The sequence below is a fragment of the Formica exsecta genome, unplaced genomic scaffold (assembly GCF_003651465.1).
Source record: "Formica exsecta isolate Colony F162 unplaced genomic scaffold, ASM365146v1 scaffold419, whole genome shotgun sequence".
In the NCBI taxonomy this organism is placed as follows: Eukaryota; Metazoa; Arthropoda; class Insecta; order Hymenoptera; family Formicidae; genus Formica; species Formica exsecta.
Genome location: NW_021851429.1, coordinates 15,822 through 37,903, shown reverse-complemented (window position 1 = coordinate 37,903; position 22,082 = coordinate 15,822). Strand labels below are relative to the sequence as shown.

General features: G+C 34.7%; 1 protein-coding gene across 1 annotated transcript in view; it reads left to right on the top strand.

Moving 5' to 3' along the window:
* Positions 1 to 15,265, top strand: part of LOC115240137 (voltage-dependent calcium channel type A subunit alpha-1-like) — a 118,267-nt gene extending 103,002 nt beyond the window's left edge. The window contains 8 exon segments of the mRNA XM_029815112.1: positions 4,330 to 4,386; positions 8,631 to 8,842; positions 9,221 to 9,575; positions 11,639 to 11,772; positions 12,166 to 12,344; positions 12,673 to 12,705; positions 14,151 to 14,685; positions 14,936 to 15,265. Coding sequence (XP_029670972.1) covers positions 4,330 to 4,386; positions 8,631 to 8,842; positions 9,221 to 9,575; positions 11,639 to 11,772; positions 12,166 to 12,344; positions 12,673 to 12,705; positions 14,151 to 14,685; positions 14,936 to 14,975 — 1,545 coding nt within the window. The 3' untranslated portion in view covers positions 14,976 to 15,265.
* Positions 15,266 to 22,082: the final 6,817 nt, after the last annotated feature.

The window sequence follows — 22,082 nt, the reverse complement described above, 5'->3', positions numbered from 1 at the left end:
TTTAAATATATACAGGATTTTCTTAAAATATAAGACAATAGCTTCAGTTGCACGTATGGATTAAAAAAAAAAATGATTTGTTACAAAATGGCGGACTTTTGAAAAAAAAATCCTAGATCGGTGAGACATTGACCTCTGGTTTTTAACATTACAAAAAAACAAATTATTCAATCGAAAATTCCATACGTGCAACTGAAGCTATTGTTTTATATTTTAAGAAAATCCTTGTTTTTTTTGTTTTGGAGCTTTCGTTGCCCCGCTACGCGTGCGCCCGTTTTTTTTTTTAGGGTGGCTCACACTATTGGCTATTGTAGCTATAAATATTAATATTTTTTAACGAAAATTTCACAAAAGGTAGTTCAAATTATGTACTTTGTAATGTTAATAACGCGATTCGGAAAAAAACAATTATTTACCAGAAAAAAAATCCTTAAAAATAGCCTTTTTTTTAGCCGTTACATTGGTTTCCCCCCTTAACCATTCAACTTGGCCACGTGATTATGCGCGCGATTTGCGAAACGATCGAGTGAGCTTACACGCTCATCACGCTCACTTGCGGCAAGCTACTTATCACGATTTTTTGTTACGATTTGCAAAAGTATGATGCAGAAAACGATCTAAGTTTTCTTTCGGACAGCGGTGGGAAAATAGATTGATCTTTGAAGACGTTCACGTGACAAGGATCTAATATTAATTGAACCGTTTGTGTCAAAAGTAGTTTTTAATTTATGATTTCATAAATTTTGCAAAACTTTATCATAGCCTTGTTTGTATCAATCTGTTTATCTCAAGTGCGAAAAAAAATTCATTATAGACTCAACCTCTCAAATATAATATAAATAATTTACAATAAATATTAAATTCAATTTTCGAAAAATAGTTTATGCCATTGTCACGCTGAACGATCCAATTATCACGACGTCGTGAAGTCTTCCAATCGCTTAATCCGTATTATTTCCGGATGTATGTTCACAGCAGGCCTTTTCGCTTCGAACCACGTATTATTATAAAATTTAGCATTAAATTGAGCACAGAAGCAGAATCAGGCTAAACGACACAGTATATTCAGAGCAAACAGAATAATACACAGCAGCTTCATGTAGAAGTTGAGTTTGCCATCTTAAGTTCGCAGTTTCTAGATCATCTTTGATGTTGCATAAAGTGCCAGGTCTCGTGCATGACGCGCTTGCGAGAGAGATGGGCCTAATTTTTTGTTCCCCTTAGACTCGAAATAAAATCCAGTTAATTAAAATAGCATTAATGATAGCAATTTTAAAACAATTTCAACACGAGGAAAACATTAATAAAATTCTTATTTTTATATAGTTTTATATGTAAATATATCTCCACATCTATGTATGTATGTGTGTTTATTTAAAAACTGAGAAGGTTATAGCAAATGCTGCATTCAACGTACGCTGCAAAAGATGCAATGTTATAATTTGCCAGAGTATTGCATGAATTTTTGCAAGCTAATTTTTTTGTCATTGCAAAAAGATGCTGCATTAAAAATATAAATGTATGTTTCTTCATAGTATTTGAAGATAAATGTTCATGAGACAAATCCATCGGCGATTAAAAATGTTTTTTCTAATTTTCTAGCAAGACGAAGCGAGACAAATGATACAGTAAATTGTATCCAGAGAGATTGAAATCTTATAAAAATGTTTACCAAAATGCAATTTTTTTTATATTCTAAGGAACTGACATTGAGTTATCGCTCTGAATTAATAAAACAGAATTATTTAATAAAAATCAAATTTTAAAAATGGATTTGTACTCATAATCAATTGCATCTTAGGTACAATAAGTCACCATGATATTTCGCAGTAATCTCATGTTAAACACTCATATTGTTGAGTGTATTTAACTTTATTCAACTTAGAATTCAGAAAGGTTTGCATGCGACAATAAGCGCGGCTTTGACACAAGCGATGCACTAGATCGCTGAAGCGTATTCGCGATATTTCGTTTCAATCGACGTTAATCGCTATTGTGCTCAAGAAGCAATCTTCTCAGGTGCGCTACGGGTGAGGCCTGGCCGAACATCATGCTGGATTGCATAAAGGGCCGTGCCTGCGATGCGAAGGCCAACAAGACTGCGGAGGAGTCGGAAGATTGCGGCTCCAACATCGCCTACGCTTACTTCGTGTCCTTCATCTTCTTCTGCTCGTTTCTCATGCTGAATCTCTTTGTCGCCGTCATCATGGACAACTTCGATTATCTCACGCGGGACTCGTCGATCCTGGGTGCCCACCATCTCGACGAATTCGTGCGGATCTGGGCCGAGTACGATCCGAACGCCACCGGCAAGATTCACTATACGGAAATGTACGACATGCTGAAGAATATGGACCCGCCGTTGGGATTTGGCAATAAATGCCCGAATCGCCTCGCGTACAAGAAACTCATCAGAATGAATATGCCAGTGGACGATGACGGTAAAGTGAACTTTACCACCACACTGTTCGCTCTGATACGCGAAAACCTCAGCGTAAAGATGCGATGCGGTGAGTTTACTAGATTCTATGTGAGAGAAGAAATATAAATGCAGCGAAGTCATTATAAAACCCCAGATTATAAATGTTAAGATTGTCGTGTATATATTTATATTTTTCTATCTTTTATGTACAAAATAACCAAATATTTAAAAAAGCATTAATATTCTTAAAGAAAAAGATTATTCTCTTAGAAATCACGTCATAGAATATCTTAATGTCTTTTTAGAGACGCTACAAAATAATAATTTAAATATCGTATCAAAATTTTAACGCTATTGCTCTCTCGACAATTAATTACATATTGATTAATATAAAATATTAAATATATATAAATAATTCCGATTTTGCTCTTTGCGTCGTTCTAGCCGACGAAATGAATCAAGCTAATGAAGAACTGCGGGACACGATCAGAAGTATTTGGCCTCTGCAAGCGAAAAAAATGTTGGACCTTTTGATACCTAGGAACGAAGGTAAGATTTGCTCTTCTTTTTAAAGGTATATTACGTTATGCAACACATTTATGATGATCGCGTGATATCCTTCTTTCAGACTTGGGCAGAGACAAGCTCACCGTGGGTAAGATATACGTCTGTCTTCTGATAATCGAAAGTTGGAGATCGAAGTCAAAGCCTACCGAACAGGTGAGTCGAGCAAAATCTAAATATTTTTCGGATGAATGATTGCAGATTCTAAAGATACCTTCTTAAGTCTCTTTGAAATCCTTCAATTACGATTCTCTTATTTGAATCTCTCGCTTGGCTTTTCGTTGTTAAACAAATTATTTTAAAGCAAATTCAAGGTAAAAATTGATATATAAATAGTAATAAATATTATCAAAAGTATATATGTAAAATAAATATTTATCAAAAATCTCTTTCTTTCTTGTGTGCGTTTTATAAACTTTTGCTATGGAAAAAATAAATTAGAAAATCGGAATTGGAGATTTCGATTGAGAATGGAGTTGGAATGAATGTGTTTGTCGTTGGTTTCTTCGTGATAAGACATCATACACGCGAGTGAAATCTTGAATAGAGAATTTTCTGAAATTTTATGTAATTTTCATAACTCGAACGAAGATCTTAGTACCGTCACGAAACTCTTTCTTGATTATTATAGAGATATTTTTGATAGATAGAGACATTCGATTAATTTACAGATTTATCAAACCACACATATGAATCATAGCTTCGATTAAGGGATAACTTTAAATATATAAAATAATAAATGTATCTTTCCATCTGTACTTTTATTTGATTTAACGGGACAATAAGTCAAACTGTTTAGTTGATAACATAAAAGAGATGCAATCTCTGTCTATTTATTTAAATTAAATATGTTAATGTGTATAGAAATAGTTGGATGTAATTTTACTCGAACATTATAATTTAAAATTTGTGCAAGTAATTAATATAGATATCACCCACCGTCGGTCTATTAATTGCCGTTAATTTATAAACAATATGCTAATATAAATCATTATGTAAAACTACATCGATGTTAGATTAAAAATTAAACTCATCTCTATCAAAAATTTAATTCTTTAACAGCAATTGATGGACTGATCGAATAGTAACATTTATCTATCATAGATAGCTCTGAAACTTCTGAATGAATTTCAGTTTAGACTGTTAGATAACAAGACACGATCTTACTACTTTTTTTATTGAAGACTGGAACAAAAAATAATCATAAATTTTTTTTTTAGAAAATTTGAATAATTACTGATACTTAATGTATCCATCAAACTATTTTATCATAAGTATCCGATCCGAAGGATATTCACGTAACTTTCAATCATCTTCTTGTATCTTTTCTCTTTATTTTCCAGAACGATAACGATCTTATCGATAACGATAATGCTGGGCAAAGTCCTGCAGCCCAGGCGGTAGTACTTACTTTTTCTCTTACTTATTATCTTCTCTTAAAATACACTGTTTCATTTTTTTGGGCTGTATGTTTATGTTCGAATTCTAATGACACTTGTCCGTTTTGTGTTAAATGCGTACTGCAAAAGTATTCTCGCTCTTTTTATCAATTTTCACTCTAACATTTTCAGAAACAAATAAATAATATTGCGTAAGAGAAAGAGAGAGCGAATCTTTTGCAGCAGACGCTTTATTTTTTTGTAAAATAACTCTCTTTACAATCAAAATTTTTCTACTTTATTCTTCATTCATATTATCCAGAGGCACACTATGCATGCAGGAAGGATGCATCGTATATAAGGTGTCCTACGTAACGCGATTTACGTCTCAAAAATGTATTAAATACAGAAAAAACATTAAAACAATAGAAAAGTAATTTAATTTTTTTTGACAACTATTTTATACTATTTTCTGATGTAATATTGCTTTCTGTTTTTGACATTTAAACGTATTAGAGACAGAAATTTTCATGCGCAAAACACCTTATATAATACAATCTGTAAATTAAAATTTTTTTATTTCTGGTTATATACAACAAGACTCTCGTTGTGCCTTTGGTACGTTTTTTTCTATAATTAATATTCGGCACACAATCTTTCTTCTCACTCGTCACACGTGTACAATTTTAATCTATCTTTCGTTTGTGTAAAGTAGCCTTTTATTTGTCACTAAAATGATCACACTACATACACACATGGACGTAACGGAACAACCATTATTATGTAAATATAATAATATATCATCTAATATAAAAATAAATTTAATTAATATTGCGCATGCAAATGTAAAATTATATAAATTTTATTCTTTAATTTCTTCTTTCAACTTTAACGTGAATATCATTTCGCAAATTCTAGATGTAAGACTGTGTTATATAATTGAGATTAATAAATACTTAAAATTAGTGGAGAAAGACATCACGTAATCAGACTTTGAAATTAAAGAAAATACATCTTTATATATTTTAAAACGTAAAGTTGCAAAATTTAATCTTTTTCTCTTTTTTTGAGAGAGAGAGAAAGGATTCAAAATATTATAAGTGAAGACGGAAAACATATTTAACCAAAAAAAAGCGAAAAAATGATGGTCGTTCCACGATAAAATAACATGGCAATACACGTTATCTTACTTAGGCACTTATTATGTTAGAAACGTAATATAATATTTACTATAGATCTCTTTAATCAGGCTTCTCTTATATATGAATTAGTGTCTAGATATTTAGCCGCCTTTTTGCGGAGAGGATTTTCCTTTTTCTAATCGCACGTTTCCTCTTAACAAACTAGTTTAGGATAACATCGAAGAATAGCTCTCACTTGTGATCTATATATCACAAAGGGAAGACAATCCATCTTTTCACTATCTGATTTTTGGCGTGGTCCCCCATGCGAGGTCCCCTTCCCTCCTACCCTAGTGTGATATATACGATTGTAAAAGATTGTCAGAGTTGTTTTAGTCGTCGTGTTGTTGCCGACACGTGAGTAACACGTGGCTACGTACGCACGTGTACGCACGTGTAGATATATCGGCTCTTTGTCTTACCGGCAATACGATATAGCTGTGTGTAAGTAAATCACCTCCTAGAGCTCCGTTTCTCGTGCCTATTTAGAGCGAAAAGTAGTAAAAGATGAGCCGATTGATTATCGAGCGTATATATTATATATAGTTCGCCTTTTGCCTCAATCTTTACGCGACAATTGCCTCTCTCTCTTTTAGATATATACACTCTTTTCTTGCCAAGCAAGCCTTTTCTCGATTAATTGAACATATTATAAACAGATGATCTTAGATCATGACGTAGAACGTTCCTTTTCATTCTGCCGAACTGTCATTTTGCTCGCGAGCATTTAATGAATTTTTTTCTCCTTTATTTAGTTTGATGCGAACCTTTCAAAGTAGTAAAAATTGGAGTTAAATTACTCTAAGCGATTTAACTTTGCGCTCATTGTAAGCTCAAGTGATTTAAATCCTCAGATAAATAAAAGATAAGGCTACAAAAATTTTCTAATAATAAAAATTTATCAACTATTACAAAATTATTAAAGAAATTAAGTAAGTACTTATTATTTGAAAATTATTATTATTATTTTTATTATTAGGAAATCATTGCATTGTTCATCATTTATACGAGGATATCGATCATCTCGCTTGATCCTTAATAAGAAAATAGATTCGAGGATCATCTAATATCTAAGCAAGTATCAATATCAACTCAGATATAACGATAATTTGAAACTTAAAATTGTGGTTATATAATTGTTTTTTTAGAAATATATTAAATAATCCTAAGAAATCTTTTTCTTTTATCCGATGCAAAGTTAATGCAGCGAAACTGATGATGATGATTCTGCTAGCTAATGCTGATCCTTATTTTCTTCTTTCTTACGAGTTTAATATTGCAATAGTGTAGAGAAGATTATAGGCATTTCTTTTTTAACCAGCAAATTACAACAGTAGACTCGTAGTCTTGCCCAACTTATCTGATCGCTTTCTACTAGAAAACAATTTTCCGCTTTTAACCAGAACAATTCTCTGCTCTTTCAATTACACGTTACATTATTTAATACTCTCTATAACGTGTACACGCACGTTTTAACGTATTGACACATTTTGATATACAAGATAAATTAATCTTAACAATTTATAATATAATAAACCAAATAGTTTTTATGGGTCGATATTTTTTTTTAATTCGGCATAAATAAACTACTTTGAATTAATCTGTAATCAAATTGCGTTCTCAAGATGTTTACAAAGAAGATAAGAAGTAACGATATTGATAATCATTTTCTCTCGTGACAAGCAATTTGTAGCTCGATAGTTGAAAAAAAATTTATTCACATCTATTGCATTTTTTAAGTGTCTATCGATAGATACAGCTCCCGTTTTATAGATTTAGTAAGCACTTAACAATTCACCGACGTATAAAAGATGTCCCAAAAGTGATGGTTGTTTTAACAGCATTAACTTTTTTTGTCGATAAAAGATTTTTCAAATTTTTATAAAATATCTGAAAAGGACGAAAAAAGAGACATAATTGTAACGTTTTAGAATCTTATGTACTAATGATTTTGGGATGTCTCATAGAGCGGCATGTTCCAGATTCCTTAACCCTGGAATATACCTTTTATTCAAGCCCGTTTCTTGCATACCAAGCAGCAGAATTTCGATTTTGCTCACGATTATTTGGCATATTTGTATGGTCTTTGTGGAGTGAACTGTTCGTGTTCTACCTTGCATATATAAATTGTTTGCAATAATTTATAGCACCGATGATATAGCACGTTCCTGAGACTAGTGACGCGCTCCTTAGTTACGGCCGTTCGGCGCTGCGTTGCTAAGGAGCGAGCAGTAAGAGGGGGAACCGTAGGCGTGAGTCAAGAAATCCGGCCGAAAGTTGCATCTAAATCCCAGCACTGTAGTATATGATGAGAAATTTTTTCTATTTATAATTATTATAACAGAGAGAAAAATAATTCACAGCTCTGGTAGAACATCGAGACTTCACCCGTTTTGTGCATGCTTACTGATAATTGCATTTTTGCAGTACTGTTACAATTTCTTAAACGATTAATCGCGTCTATTTACTAACACATTTGTATTCACTTGTAACATTTTTGTACTCGCAAGGGAGAAAAGGGGAATTAATTTTTTTTTGTATATAAATTACATAATTTTGATCAACATATACAGGCTTTGCGATGCAATGCGTTTTTATAAAAAATTGCCCCGCTGTAATACTGTTTACGCTACTATTTTTGCAATTTTTCTTATCACACATACGTTCTCTCGAGCGTATTCAGTAGTCCGAGATGAAAAAAAGTCCGCCGTATAAGACCGACACAAATAAACGCACTATCACGACATGCCTTTTTTTCTAGCATGGCCGCCTCTTTACTCTGAAAATTCTTTCTCACCGTTTTTACACTATTAATTCTCGACTTTGAATGCATCCGATCTTTATAAGCGTCTCGCATTCTACCACAATTTTTTGAGAGACCATCGACGAGAGGTAACGCTAAAAGAAAAGCCTGTATGTGCCTGTACATATATAGTTTACTTATATGCGGAGGAAACAAAAAAAAAACATGGGAAGATAAAAGCGCAAAAAAAAAAAAAGAAAAAAGAAATAGTCGATCGAACAACGAGATCGCTGTCAATCAGCTCTGATAGCTGGTATGCTTTCGCACGTTTCGCAATTTAGCAGTCGGCCTTCTTCAACTGCCTGCTGGACATTTCGGCGGTAAATCACATCGGAAATAATCACGGAGCCGGAAGTAGGGCGAACAGTCTCGAACCGGTGGTGGGACCGGCCACGGATGTGAAGCCAGACCGACTTAAAGATCACAGAGATGAGGAGGAAGGGGCTCTTGGCGTCCTCGCAGCCGCCGCGCACAGACGTCAGCGTAGCATCAGGTGCGTATTAAGTTTTTTAATAAAATGATATTTTAATAAAATTTATTTATTTGCTAAAAACCATTTCAAAAGAATTATTTTTACATAAACATAGAGAGAAAAAATAATTTAGATATTTTTAGGAAATGTTTAATGCTTTTACAGCTTTTTAAGATCGAGGCAAAATTATTGAACAGATTGATTTATTATCCAATTTACATATATTAATATATTTGAAATGCAAACTTAATTACCAAATTTAATCAATAGACGCAAATCTGAGCACAATATTTTAACGATTTTATATATTGTGTGTATAATAAAATATATATACTATTATATACATATATGTGTGTGTTTTTCTAATTGTTACGAGAATGACGGTTGTTTTTATTTCAGAAATAAAAAGGTGAACTGGAAGATGTCTCGCCAATACGATATACTAGGCAGCAGCGGAGAGAGTAGCCAGGGAGGGGGTGGGTCTGGGGTTGTACTCGTAGTTAATGGCGAGGATCGCGCCCCCGAGCTAGAGCCATTGCTGGCCGAGGTGTCCTCCCAGCGGGATGATCAAAACAACTACTACCATCACCATCACGACCAATACTACTACGATACCGACAATGATCAATACTATGACCACCACCAATACTACCACCACCACCATCACCATCATGATCATCATGACCACCGACCACCCTCGTACTACCAACACCAGAACACCTACGTACCTCGCTCCTCGATCCGTTACCACAAGGTGTCGGCTCGATCCAAACTCGAAAAAAAAACTCGATTTCCCTCGATTTTTGAAAGTGTCCTTCCCACCCTTTGACCCCACCGGAAGTAAATTGCGATAGAGAGCCGGAAAAATCCGAATCGCGATCTAATTGATAATCGTGTATAAAATATGTTTAAGCTATGTTTCGTAGCAATTGCAAGATGTTTCTGAATTAAAAAAAAACTCTTTTGACATTACTCTTCTTGAAATATTTATTTCAAGATTTCACAAATAATTTTACGTTTTCATCAGAAAATTGATAAATATAATAATGTTTTATTCAATTATAAAAATATAAGATTACCAATCTGTATTTGATAAATTAAAAAAGTTTATATAACATAATTATATTAATACATTTCTATTCTTAAAAATTTCCAAAATATTCTTGTCGATACCAATATATTTATTGTTAATAAAAAGAATTTTTATTTGTTTAATACTGCAAAAAAATTTCAAAAACTTGTCGACAAAAATTTATCAAAATTTAGGAACATCCTGCAAATAAATGACGTAGATCGTTCTATTGTACCTAAAGACAATTCTAGATTAGGATATTATCTCCTATCGCGAATTATTCTATTAGATTGGTCCAAACTAGGATGCTTAGTATTAATTGTGTCACCTAAAGTAATTTTTAGAGGATGTGACTTTCTTCCAGAAAAAATTCTTGATAAGATCTAGATGTGAGTAAAACGCTTTTTTAGAGAGAGATAAAATTATATTAGAACAAAATTAGATTTCAGAAAAACTTTTAAATTTCCTCTAGATAAATTGCAAATATCTGTGTTAAGATTAGATTAGGACGTCTTAGATAAGTCGATCGACATTCTCCACTGACCCCAATTTGTGATTTTTACGATCCTTAAAAAATAATTATTTAAAAGATACTCGCGGATCGAAAAGTATTGCGCGTGATGTCGTGATCCTTGGCGTTCAAGATGGATTCGCAGTGAAATGAGACCGTCAGGGTCAGACAAATCGCGCTTTTCTATACTTTTGCCACGAAGCCGAGAAAAAAATTGTCGAATCGATCTTGAGCCCGTTGAGTGTGTTAGTGTTCCTGTAAATAATACGACACCTAGAAACACACACTCTAGCACAAACGTCACATAGAAGAATAGCCATCCGAACGTTCTTTTAGTGACTGCTCGTGTCGATGCATAGAACAGTTTCCACCCCCTTGTCCCTTGCTGCTTTCGGCTTTAGGGTTATCGTTGGAGCAACGGAGCAGTCAATACGATCTCACGCGACTGCCTCGTTCTCCTCCGTATGTCGTTTATCTCTTGATTCTTTCGTATCCACGTCCCGGTAAGTAAGACACACCCGTGAAGCAAGTCTCCTGTCTCGAAGGTAGTGGATATCTTCCTCTCTTCAATCGAGCGATCGGAATTTTTATCGACAAGCATGTGCATGAACGAGACTTTTCTAATTGCATGCCATTTAACACACACGTATACTTTGTGTATGTATCTTTGTGTGTGTAAACTAATCTTTCTTCCGCCTTATCAATTTCTCTTATTTTCTGCGAAGCTAAATCTATCTTTGTTAGTGACAAAAACGTACGCTGAAAACTAAAGCAGATCGCACGTCAAATCAAGACTATTGTTTCTTTTCACTTATTTTTTTTCGTATAAAATTAAATGATGTAATTCCGATAGAGCAAGATACGATATCGCCTAAATAAAAAATTAATAGCTAGCACAAAATTATCTATTACTGCTAATTAACTGTTACTTATTTTGATCGATCTTAACGGCTCATATATTTCAAACAAGTAGTTATGATTCCAAAATTTAATTAACGATAAATCTAATATTCCGAAAGAGAGAGCTGGATTCGAACGTGCGTTTGCTTTCAAATTCCGGAAACGAAAGGCGTCTCGAATTACGATAGCTTCTTGTTCGGAGCGCGCGCGAATCGACAGCGCGATATTGCTAAAGACAAAGAACCGGCAACACCCCGACTACCCCTTCGATTCCCCTAACCCGGTTTTGAACTATACAAGCAAATTACTAAGTCGAAAGTCTATTTTCGTTTAGGAGCTGCAGGACGTCGTACCGTCCGATTCACGTGCCGGTAGCCTCGAGAGTCTCACACATCCTGGCGACAGAGTCCCTCGTCAGCATCATCCCTCAGCGCCTCCCCCTAGGCGTTCACGATCACCAAGTATAAGGTATTGGATCTAAGATATAAGCACAAAAGTTTCGAAAAATTACGTTGTCTCGGATGCGAATTAATTGACATATGTGAATGCAAAGAATTACTATTCCACTGTAGCGTGTTTCTTATAATATTAGTTATAGTTAATAATAGACCAATAATAATTTATAATTGTTGAAAGGAATGAGAAAAACCTAATGCACTTTAAATTATAAAATTAAATAAAATTAAAAAGAGAACAATATATAGATTCTAATAAAATATATTTTAAGGGAATAAAAATAAAAATTTCTATTTAAACTTAAAAGTGGAACTCAAAGACATTGATATCTTCGATATTATTATAATTTTTGATTATTACAACATCACTCAACAGTTATGACTCATTCAACGTTACTATTTGCAGAAGACACTCGCCAATAATGCCTAGATCGCCATCGCCAAGGCGACAAGGCCGATACGACCATCACGGTCATTACCACGAAGGACCAGGGTTTAGCGACACCGTTAGCAACGTCGTCGAGATACAAAGGCACACTCATCATCCCCACGCGTCACAATATAATCATCGGCATAGGATACGAGGTACGACGTACCGGCGATAATTCCGACCAGCGAAAGACCACGACGGTGCAACGATAAGTCTTTTTCACGAAACCAGGACCGCGAACTCTGTTTCGTGTCGATCATCTCCAACCGGTTTCTCTCTATTTCTTATATAATATAAATTATAAATATTGTAAACTGTATAATTGTTGGCAATCAATGAAAGCAACGAAAGAGAGTTCGTGGTCACGGTTTATAAGAACATGAATGTTGCTATAAGTGGTTTTACTCGTAAGAGGCAGGAAAGCTCTGTGTGATACTCGATGTAATACTTTTCTTCGTTTTGTTCTGTTATGCGCCTACACAGACTATTACGACAACTGCGAATATTACGACGATGGTAATTTCTTTCGCAACTCTCCTCTTCTTCATTCCCATGTCCACGGTGCAGTTATAATGTTACTACATATAATTAATACGATCGTTTGGCTTTCACCGTTTCTTCGTTCCTGTTTGCGATGATACACGCAAATATACGCATACACATACACATACACATATACGCGCGTGCAATAAACATCACCGAACACAAATCAACACAGTAGACATTTTCAGACAACCGATGTGTACAACACTAATAGCACAATCAATGTTTCATATATTTACATCGAAAGTGTTTCTCTTCTTGTTTGCCACTCGATGCTTTTTATAATAGATATGTTGTCGAGATTATCAATTAGCTGTATTTATTAAGAAGAAATTAACGTTGTAACAGTTTATATTAGGTATATAGTTATATCTCGCATTTTGTGTTAACATATTTTCATAATGTGTTTAGTTTTCAAGTATAATCCTCGAATACAATCCTTATTTTATAGACGGTTGACGTTGTGCAATAGTTCGAAAGATGCAACATGCACATGCAACTTAGTTTCGATTGCACCTCTTTATTTTATTTAGCACGGTCAATTAATTCGTTTTTCAAATAATTATATGACGTAGAATGAAATCTTTGAGCACAGTTTAATTTGTGTTTAGAAAAGAATTATAGAAAGTGTTAGAGAATTTTGAAAAATAATTTTATTGAAACTGTTGCGACACTATTGATGCACTGATAGCGATTTAGTATCATAGAATGCGCATGTTACATTAGATGCCTTTTCTGAATTTAAAACACATTAATTATTAGAACACTGACACGAGTATGCACTATCGATTCGAATTATCTCACGAACACGAAACACTATAAGCATGTTGATCCGATAATCCTTTTTTTTTCTCTTTTTCTCTAACGGATTTTGTAGTTTCAAAAATAATTAGCATATATTTCTATTTGAGGTATTTTTTTATTAAATTCCAAAAATTAAATTACGAGTTGTAATAATTAATTTTTCAAAATGTAGAAATCGAGAAAATTATATAAATGTATTATTAAATTGATTTTTCGTTACTACATTAGTTCAATACATATATAGTCATCATTCTTCTTTAAAAAAATAATTGACAATTCTTTAAAACCAATTCTAAAATTGATGTTAATAGAATTATATTGGTATCATTGGTCTGTCAGTCCTGAATCCTTTCCGACGATCGAGCTCTTTAACTTTTCGTACCGAGACCGAACGATCGAACCTTTGCTCTATCATAATTTTATTAATTAAATAATCAATAAGCAATCACAGTAGCACTGAAAGCTGTTCACGAACCCTAATGGCCCTATCGGCCCTTGTCACGCTTTTGATTTACTTGTCGAGCAATTATCACCGAAAAAATCTCCCCGCAATAATCGTGTCCCCGGTACGCGTGGAACTTAGACCGGAAGTCTTTAACGGATATGTTCATCAGGTCCATGGAGTGCCTCGACGAGCCCGGCAAGATCGCCGAGCCCGGTTCACCGGATCGAGCGCGGCGGTCATTACGGCACGACCAGCCTGGAGCAACGTTCGAGAAGCCCGAGTCCGGGGGGTCGTTCGCATCATCATCATCATCATCGCCATCATCCGCATCAACACAGCTACCCGGTGCTGGTTGCGAGGAGGGGCCAGGGTCGCCGGCTGCCGCCGACGCCGAACAAGCCGTCGACCCTGCAGCTGAAGCCGGCGAACATCAACTTTCCCAAGCTGAATGCCTCGCCGACCCACGGCTTGCATGGCCCGATGGCACCTGGCGGACCGGCCCATGTACCCGTGGTTCCTGTGCCAGGCCACGTGCTGCAGCATCCGCATCCGCCGTCGCACATAGTGCCCTCCAGCATGCAGGCGAGCCATCACCCATTGAGCTTCGAACAGGCTGTCGCCATGGGCCGTGGTGGTCGTTTACTGCCCAGCCCGGTCCCCAATGGCTACAAGCCGCAACCGCAATCTAAACAAAGAACGCCTAGGTAAGTAGTTCTTGTCCCTTTGGTTCAGAATTTATTTTCTGTTATTAAAATTGACCGATTAAATATAATTCTAACCATTATTTATTTCTTTTAAAATTCTTTTTTTTTTTGACGTTCTGGAAAACATTTTTTTATTAATTTAAAATTATTATTAACCGTACTTAATAACGTGTCTCAACCTTCTTGTCTTTATATTGCTATAAAAATTATAATAACGAGTCGTAATCAGACGACAAACTTTTCTGAGCAGATCGAGGCACTCGGACAGTGACGAGGACGATTGGTGCTAGCCAAAGTGGGACCCTGGACGGTGGTCCGGTGACGTGGACGCCCCCAGGCGTCTTAGGGTTTGCGCATGATAGTCGTCCACGTGGGACGCGTTGAATTTCAGTATGAAGAGTAGCAGCCAAAAAAGAACCGCGATCGACGAGCCCGAGATCAATTTTTTTAAGCCACGACCGGCCGAAGACAGTTCTACGAAGGAGCAATTCCGGTTCACAGCATCGCGGCATATTGGCGACCGAAAGGGGTCTAAGAAAATTGAACGGAGAAGATGGTTCGAAGCGGACCGATATTCGGACCGCTCTCTCTCTCTCTCTCTCTCTCTCTCTCTCTCGTTGTCTTTTATCAGCCTGAAATTTTATTCTACGAACACAGCATCTTTATACCTACTCTATCACCATATACCACCGATATACCTTCATTCTTGATGTTATATTTCTCCATTATAATTATTATTAATTAATTATCTCCAACCGGCTTGGTGATATATTTAGCCTTTTGTTTCAGAATTTACTATGAAAACACAATATATGTATACAAAATATTTTCGACGACCGAACAGGGTCAGCAAATACACACAAGAAATAATCGATTTTTCGCGAATACAAGAGAAATCGACCAGCGAAATCTCATTCGCACGACGATGTCGCACGAGTCCGCGGACGGGGAGGAGTGCGATGCGTGCGATTCCACGAACGATCGAGATGAAATCAAACGGCTGAGCTCGACATCGAGGACGCTCGGACATTAGTGCGAACGACGGTCGGCAAAGCTAAGATCGATCTCTCGAGCGATAGCTACGTTGAGAGACACGATGGTGGTGGGTTGCAGTGAAACTCGTCGTGCGCGACAGTGATAGAAAAATTTAGCGGACGTTCCGAGAGCTCGAACCCTCCGATTGTATGCGAGTTAATATTTCAATCTTCCCTCGTCTCGATCGAGCGAAGATCGTCGGGGAAGACTCACTTTTTATACGTATTTCCGAAGGAGGGACTCATCGAACGCCCGGATGCGCTGTGATCACCACGTGAAATGTTCTCTTATATGAGTGTGTATGTTTATGTATGTATGTACGCGTACGCGTATGATTTTGTGCTTGTGTGTGCGTATGAAACCTCCTTCCCCTACAGTACGACGTTGAAAATCGCGACTGATGTATTAAGTCGTTCCACTTCCGTGAGAATACGGGGATAATTGCAACGTTAATTTTTCAACGACGACGTTAATATTAAAGGGACACCGATCGAGGGAGATTGAAGCGAATGAATGGAACGACGATGCAGGCCAGATAGGGTCTGCAGTAGAATCGTCATTTTCAGTTTTACATAATTTGAGGCTGATTAGATAGACGGTTAAATCAATATTAAAACAATCCGAAACGGCGAAATTTGAAAATGTTTTGTGCTCGCTGTAAAAAATATCGTCGGAAAATTTCACTGCGCAAACGGAATGGACTAACGAGCAGAAGCGAGTGTTTCTCGACGAATCGAGTGAGAAAACAATGACAAAAGAATTGATAGGATTAGAAATTAGATCAAAGATCATAAAGGAGAAAATTTTAATTATTCCTTTCGTACTCACATTGGCTACATTCTGCCATTAGCAAAATCGCGCGAGCGACGTTCTAATCAAATGCGAATAATCAGAAATCGGTTCGCCGAGAGACGCGCAAGAACCGCCGTTACGAGATATTGATATCGACACGAATATTCGTAGTCGCGGTTCTTGTCAAATTGCACGCGAGACGATCGTAGCCATTGTAAAATAAACAAAGGCGAAAAAAAAGATCAATGCGAACGTCGTCGTTGATTCGTGCGGATGTTGCTTCGCGATTCGTGCCAATCAAGAGAGATTAAGGGAAAATTCAAGTAAAAAGGACCACGATCGAGGACGCGCACTCGGGGTGAGAAAAACGAACGATCATCGCGAAATGTCAAGGGGGGAAGATGCGTAAAAGAAGAAGAGAGAAAGAAAATGGGCGACACACACGGAGAGAGAAAACAGTTCTTACCACACGGTTTTCACACACACACACACACACACACACACATACACATACACACAATACACACACAAAAGCACTTGTAAATTACTGCATATATATATAATTGAATTACAATACTTATTACTATCACTGCTAATACCGTTATTAAACTAACACCTACAGAAAGGGAAGGAAAAACAGCTCCACTCTCCACTACTATTACTATTACTACTAACTACTAACTCTACTGCTATTACCATTACTACTGTATTACCATTTACTACCGCTACTACCACTACTACTACTGTCTTACTACTATTATTGCTGCTGCTACTATCATTACTACTATTACTACTATTACTACTTACCATAACTAAACTATTCTACTACCGTCGCTAAATAACGCTGTTTATTATCATTACTGTAATACTGTAAGTGTGCTAATTACCAAAGCGCGCGCGCGACTCGTAAGAAAAGAACGATAGTTCTTTGAAATATCAGTTTACGTAATTAATTTATTCTCAAACTCGAGAGAACTTCACCGTCGTTTCGAATGTGCATTTAAACGACGGATGATAGAACAAATAAAGAAAAAGGGAGAGAAATCGAGAAAATTATCCGTAAACAAAAGCTTGCTAAACGAGCGCACGTATCCGAATCGAGATTACATATATGATAAAGAGAAGAAAAAAAAACTCACTATACATTATACATATAAAAAAAAAGACACGTTTAACATACTGCCAATCGTACGGGGTGTTTTAAGCGGAAACACATACGAGAATATATAGGTGTACATAAACGTACGTTCTTTTTTTCCTGCGACACATATAAATACATTACGATATACTGTACGGTAGGTAAGTGTACATACCCGTTGAGTGAAAGAGAAGGAGAAAAAGCGAGAGAATAAAAAAAAATGAATGAATGTGGATGCAAGTAATTGAATCGACAAATGTGAGAAGCGAAACAACTCGGTCGATGCGATAATTAAATCACGATCGAACCGCGATTTATTTCGCAAAATATATTTCATTTTTATTTATCTATATTTGTTTCTATCGGTTTCTATTTTTTTTTTTTTTTTTTTTTTTTTATTTAGATATTAAAGTTGAGTATAATATATGATATTTTAGAAAGAAATGTGAGAGAAAAAGTTGAGCCGATTTACTTCGTTTCTCAAATCAACGATTCGATTGATTTCCAACGCTGCTCTATGCTTGTTTGCGTAATTATCGTGTATTGGTTAAGTCAAAATAAACGAGAATATTGCCATTACGTAACGACATTAATTAATGTAAGTAGCTAATTCGAGAGAGAATGTGTGCGTGAGGGAAAACTGAAGAGGAGAGAAAAAAAAAATGGAATAAAAAAAAAAGAAAGCAAGAGCGATTGATTTTTTCCAGCGTAATCAGTATACAAAGATCCTTGGTGAATGGACGGGCGTTAACCATCGAACTTGTTTGTATCATCCAACGATTAAGAATTCTACAAAATACATAATAAGATCAATTTTTCCAAAGAGAAGACTACAGACTTACCCAATCGCTTTATATTGTCTAATAGTATAATGTAAAATAATAAAAATTAATAATAAAAAGATAATTCAAAAGAAGTTGGGATAATTAGTAATTAATATCTTCAATGACATAATTATATTTACAGGTCCAAGATAATTAAATTTAAATCAGAATCAATGCTGAAATGATATAAAAATGTTATTTTGAAAGGACGAGAAAAAGAGGATCACCGAGGATCTCGTGAACGCATCTCTAGAAACTCTTAATCAGAGTCGCATGATTTCTTACTTTAAAAATTTAATTGTATCGCGTATATGAACGTTACAATATAAACGGATTATTTAATCATATTTAGTGAGAATGAGTACGATATATATACTATTATACGGGAAAAGGAACGTTATCAATCGATTCGCTAATATTGGTCCAGAATCGTCTTAATTAAAAAATTTTTTTCACATCCTTCTTTTTTACAAAAATATAAAATAGGAGGAAAATAATCAAATTTTTATTTATATATCTAAAAAAATTAGAATAAACAAGCTTAAAAATGCAATTTGTTTAAAGAAAGCGAATATTTTCAACCGGTATTGGCGAATGTCACAAGGCAAACAGCAATTGGCAATGATTCATTGAGAGATTCATAAAATCGTAGAAGATTCAACGATTACGATGCGCGCGCGTGTGTGTGCGTGTGTACGCGTGAGTAAGATTAAATACTCATAAAAATGTTTTTCTGTGATAAATCCGAAAAGTTTTAGCCGGTCCGACGATATAGTCGCGTCGATAGGCGATTTTTAAAATACGTTTATACAATTGGACAGAAAGAAAAAGAGCCGCATTTACAACTTTATGCAGTGCTGTAGTTAGCGCAAAAAATATCGTCTAATCTTCTTTTTTTTGTAAATTACAAATGTTTTCTTATTGTTAGTGTGAAATAAAATAATCATACATCAAATTTAATTATCCGATTCTAATTTTTTTTTTGTAGATAAACATGGAATTGCACATAAAAAATGGGCTAATATAAATAAATAAATAAAATAATACTAAATATAAGATGTAAATGCGACTTGCAAAGAAAATACGTGAGAAAATCGATATAAATATATGGTATATAAAAGAGATGGAAAAAATGCGAAATAGGGAAGATATAGAAAAGATGAAGAAAAGAGAGGATGCAAAATGTGCGCGTACAATGCATGCCACTTAATATACACGTTGATAGAGTGTCATACATGCGTGAAAAGATAATCGAGAAATATTCAAGCTTGCAAATTTTCTAGTATCGCAAAAGAAAAAGCAGATGACCAAGCTTGCAAGCATGAAATAACGCAAACGTAATTCGAAACAAATATTAATTACGTAAATACATTTTAAAAGAGCTATTTAAAGATAAACGTGAGAACTTTAACGAAATCATTGTTGAATTATGATTAAATAACAATAATACTGTGTTAATACATTAATATATAACGTTAACGATTATATTCATAAAACTAATTATTGTAATAATAATGATAGTAATAATATATTGCAATAATAATAAGCATAACAATAATGACTGTTGCGACTTGTCTGATGGTATCTAAACCTTACGGGCTGATAACGAAAAATTCTTTTTAGGAACGTGACAAGATATATAATCCCGCGAGATAATTATCATCTCATTGTCTGATACGAGAGGAAAAGTGTTAGGCCAGAATTATAAGAAATACCTAAAATAATAGTGCTATTAGTACAATGTCCAAACTCGTCTCGACGCGACTCAGCGATCTTCGAAGGCATCGCGATATCATTTCAATGATATAATTATATCGACGAAACAAAGGTTTGTTTCCATTAAATTATATATAAAAATATTTATTTATAGCAATAAGAGCACTCTATGTTTATACAAATAATATTTAATTATTAATATATGTGTGTATAACACTCTAAATAATTTCTGTTTAATATAACACATTAATTTTCATGTATTTTTACAACTCGTATTCTAAAAAATTTGATTAATTTTATATAAAAAATAAAATACGCATTTTATAAATAAATTAATAAAAAGTAAGCAAATTAATACTGTGATTAATTAATTTAATTTCAAAGTAGAAATCATAAATAATTTTAATTTAATTTATTAATCCTTGTTCATCGTCTATAGATAAAGATAAATGCAACACAAACGTAGTAAATAAATTAATCAAAAAACTAATAAACAACTAAAAATAATTAACAAGATAAACATAGAGTGTATGTCCAATAGAGATCACTTCTTTCAAATATTTCTCTCGAATTACAGAGAGTGAAAATAGTAATTGTTAATATTTATAATTTTAATAATAAAATATTTTCTATTATCTCTTTTTAATTCTAAGCCACAATTTTTTAGGACTATGTGTCCCGTAGAATTGCATATGTTATTCGCGACATGTTATTCCGTCGAATCAAGCGAGCCTTCGACGCATCGTCGGACTTTCAGTGATATTAAAACGAACTAACGCTAACGAAAATAGATAGATAACGCGTTGTAACATCGCAATAAGTTTCATGGAATGCCTCAAATCCAAATGGATTTTACAGGAAAGTCGATCATAAAAAAAAACATAGAGAAATGTGTGCAAATGAGAGTTAAACGCGACATTTTCTGAATATTCTGTTGATTGTCGCCGACACGTTTCGCGCATGTGGATTCTATTAATACGTATACATAAATTAGAAATAATATCAAGCACACACAAACACACACACACACACACACACACACACACACAAAGATAGTAAGGGAACCTCGCGAGAACAGATAAACATTTGCAACATCCGGTATCTGCCTCACGATGATGCATCCATTCGATGCATTCATTCGGCGTACGCTAAAAGAAGAAACAGAGGATTTCCCTCGACTTGCGTGAAAAACGAAACGAAACACAACAACTCTCGTTAGATAGTGAGAGAGATTTATGGAATCGCGTTGCTCGTTATATAGTATATTATAAAAAAGGAATATAAATAAAAATAAACTTTTTTGTCCCACGTATATATAACTTCACTTGTATCTATTTATAAGATATAATCGCAGAAGAATAATAAAAACTAATAAAACGCGACGCGTGCGAGATTTCGCAGGCGAGCGAGCGATAAAGTTACGTAAAAAAAAGAAAAAAGGAGAAATTGTACCGTTAAGTTTTTCTACTTATCTATACATATATAAATATATAAATATGACACATAGAAATATATACATACAGCATACATACGTATAGTATACATATATAAATATGTACACGTAAAAGAAACAAAAAACACATATATACACGTTATATATATAAATATTATACATAATATACATAATTGGTATAAATAAACACATTGAAAGCGTATACTGTGAGACACTGAACGCTCTGTGGATAATAAATAATCGTAATAGTGAAAGAAAAAAAAGTGAGAGAGAAAGAGAAGAGGAGAGCGCGTGAAAGGGAAAAACTTCGTCACTAGATCTCTCGGCGTGTCGGCGCCGAGGCTCCGTAGAGTTTCATACTTTTGCAAGTAATCGAAATATCTCGTCGATACACACTACATATTAAAAAAATATATATATATATATTATACCGATCTCT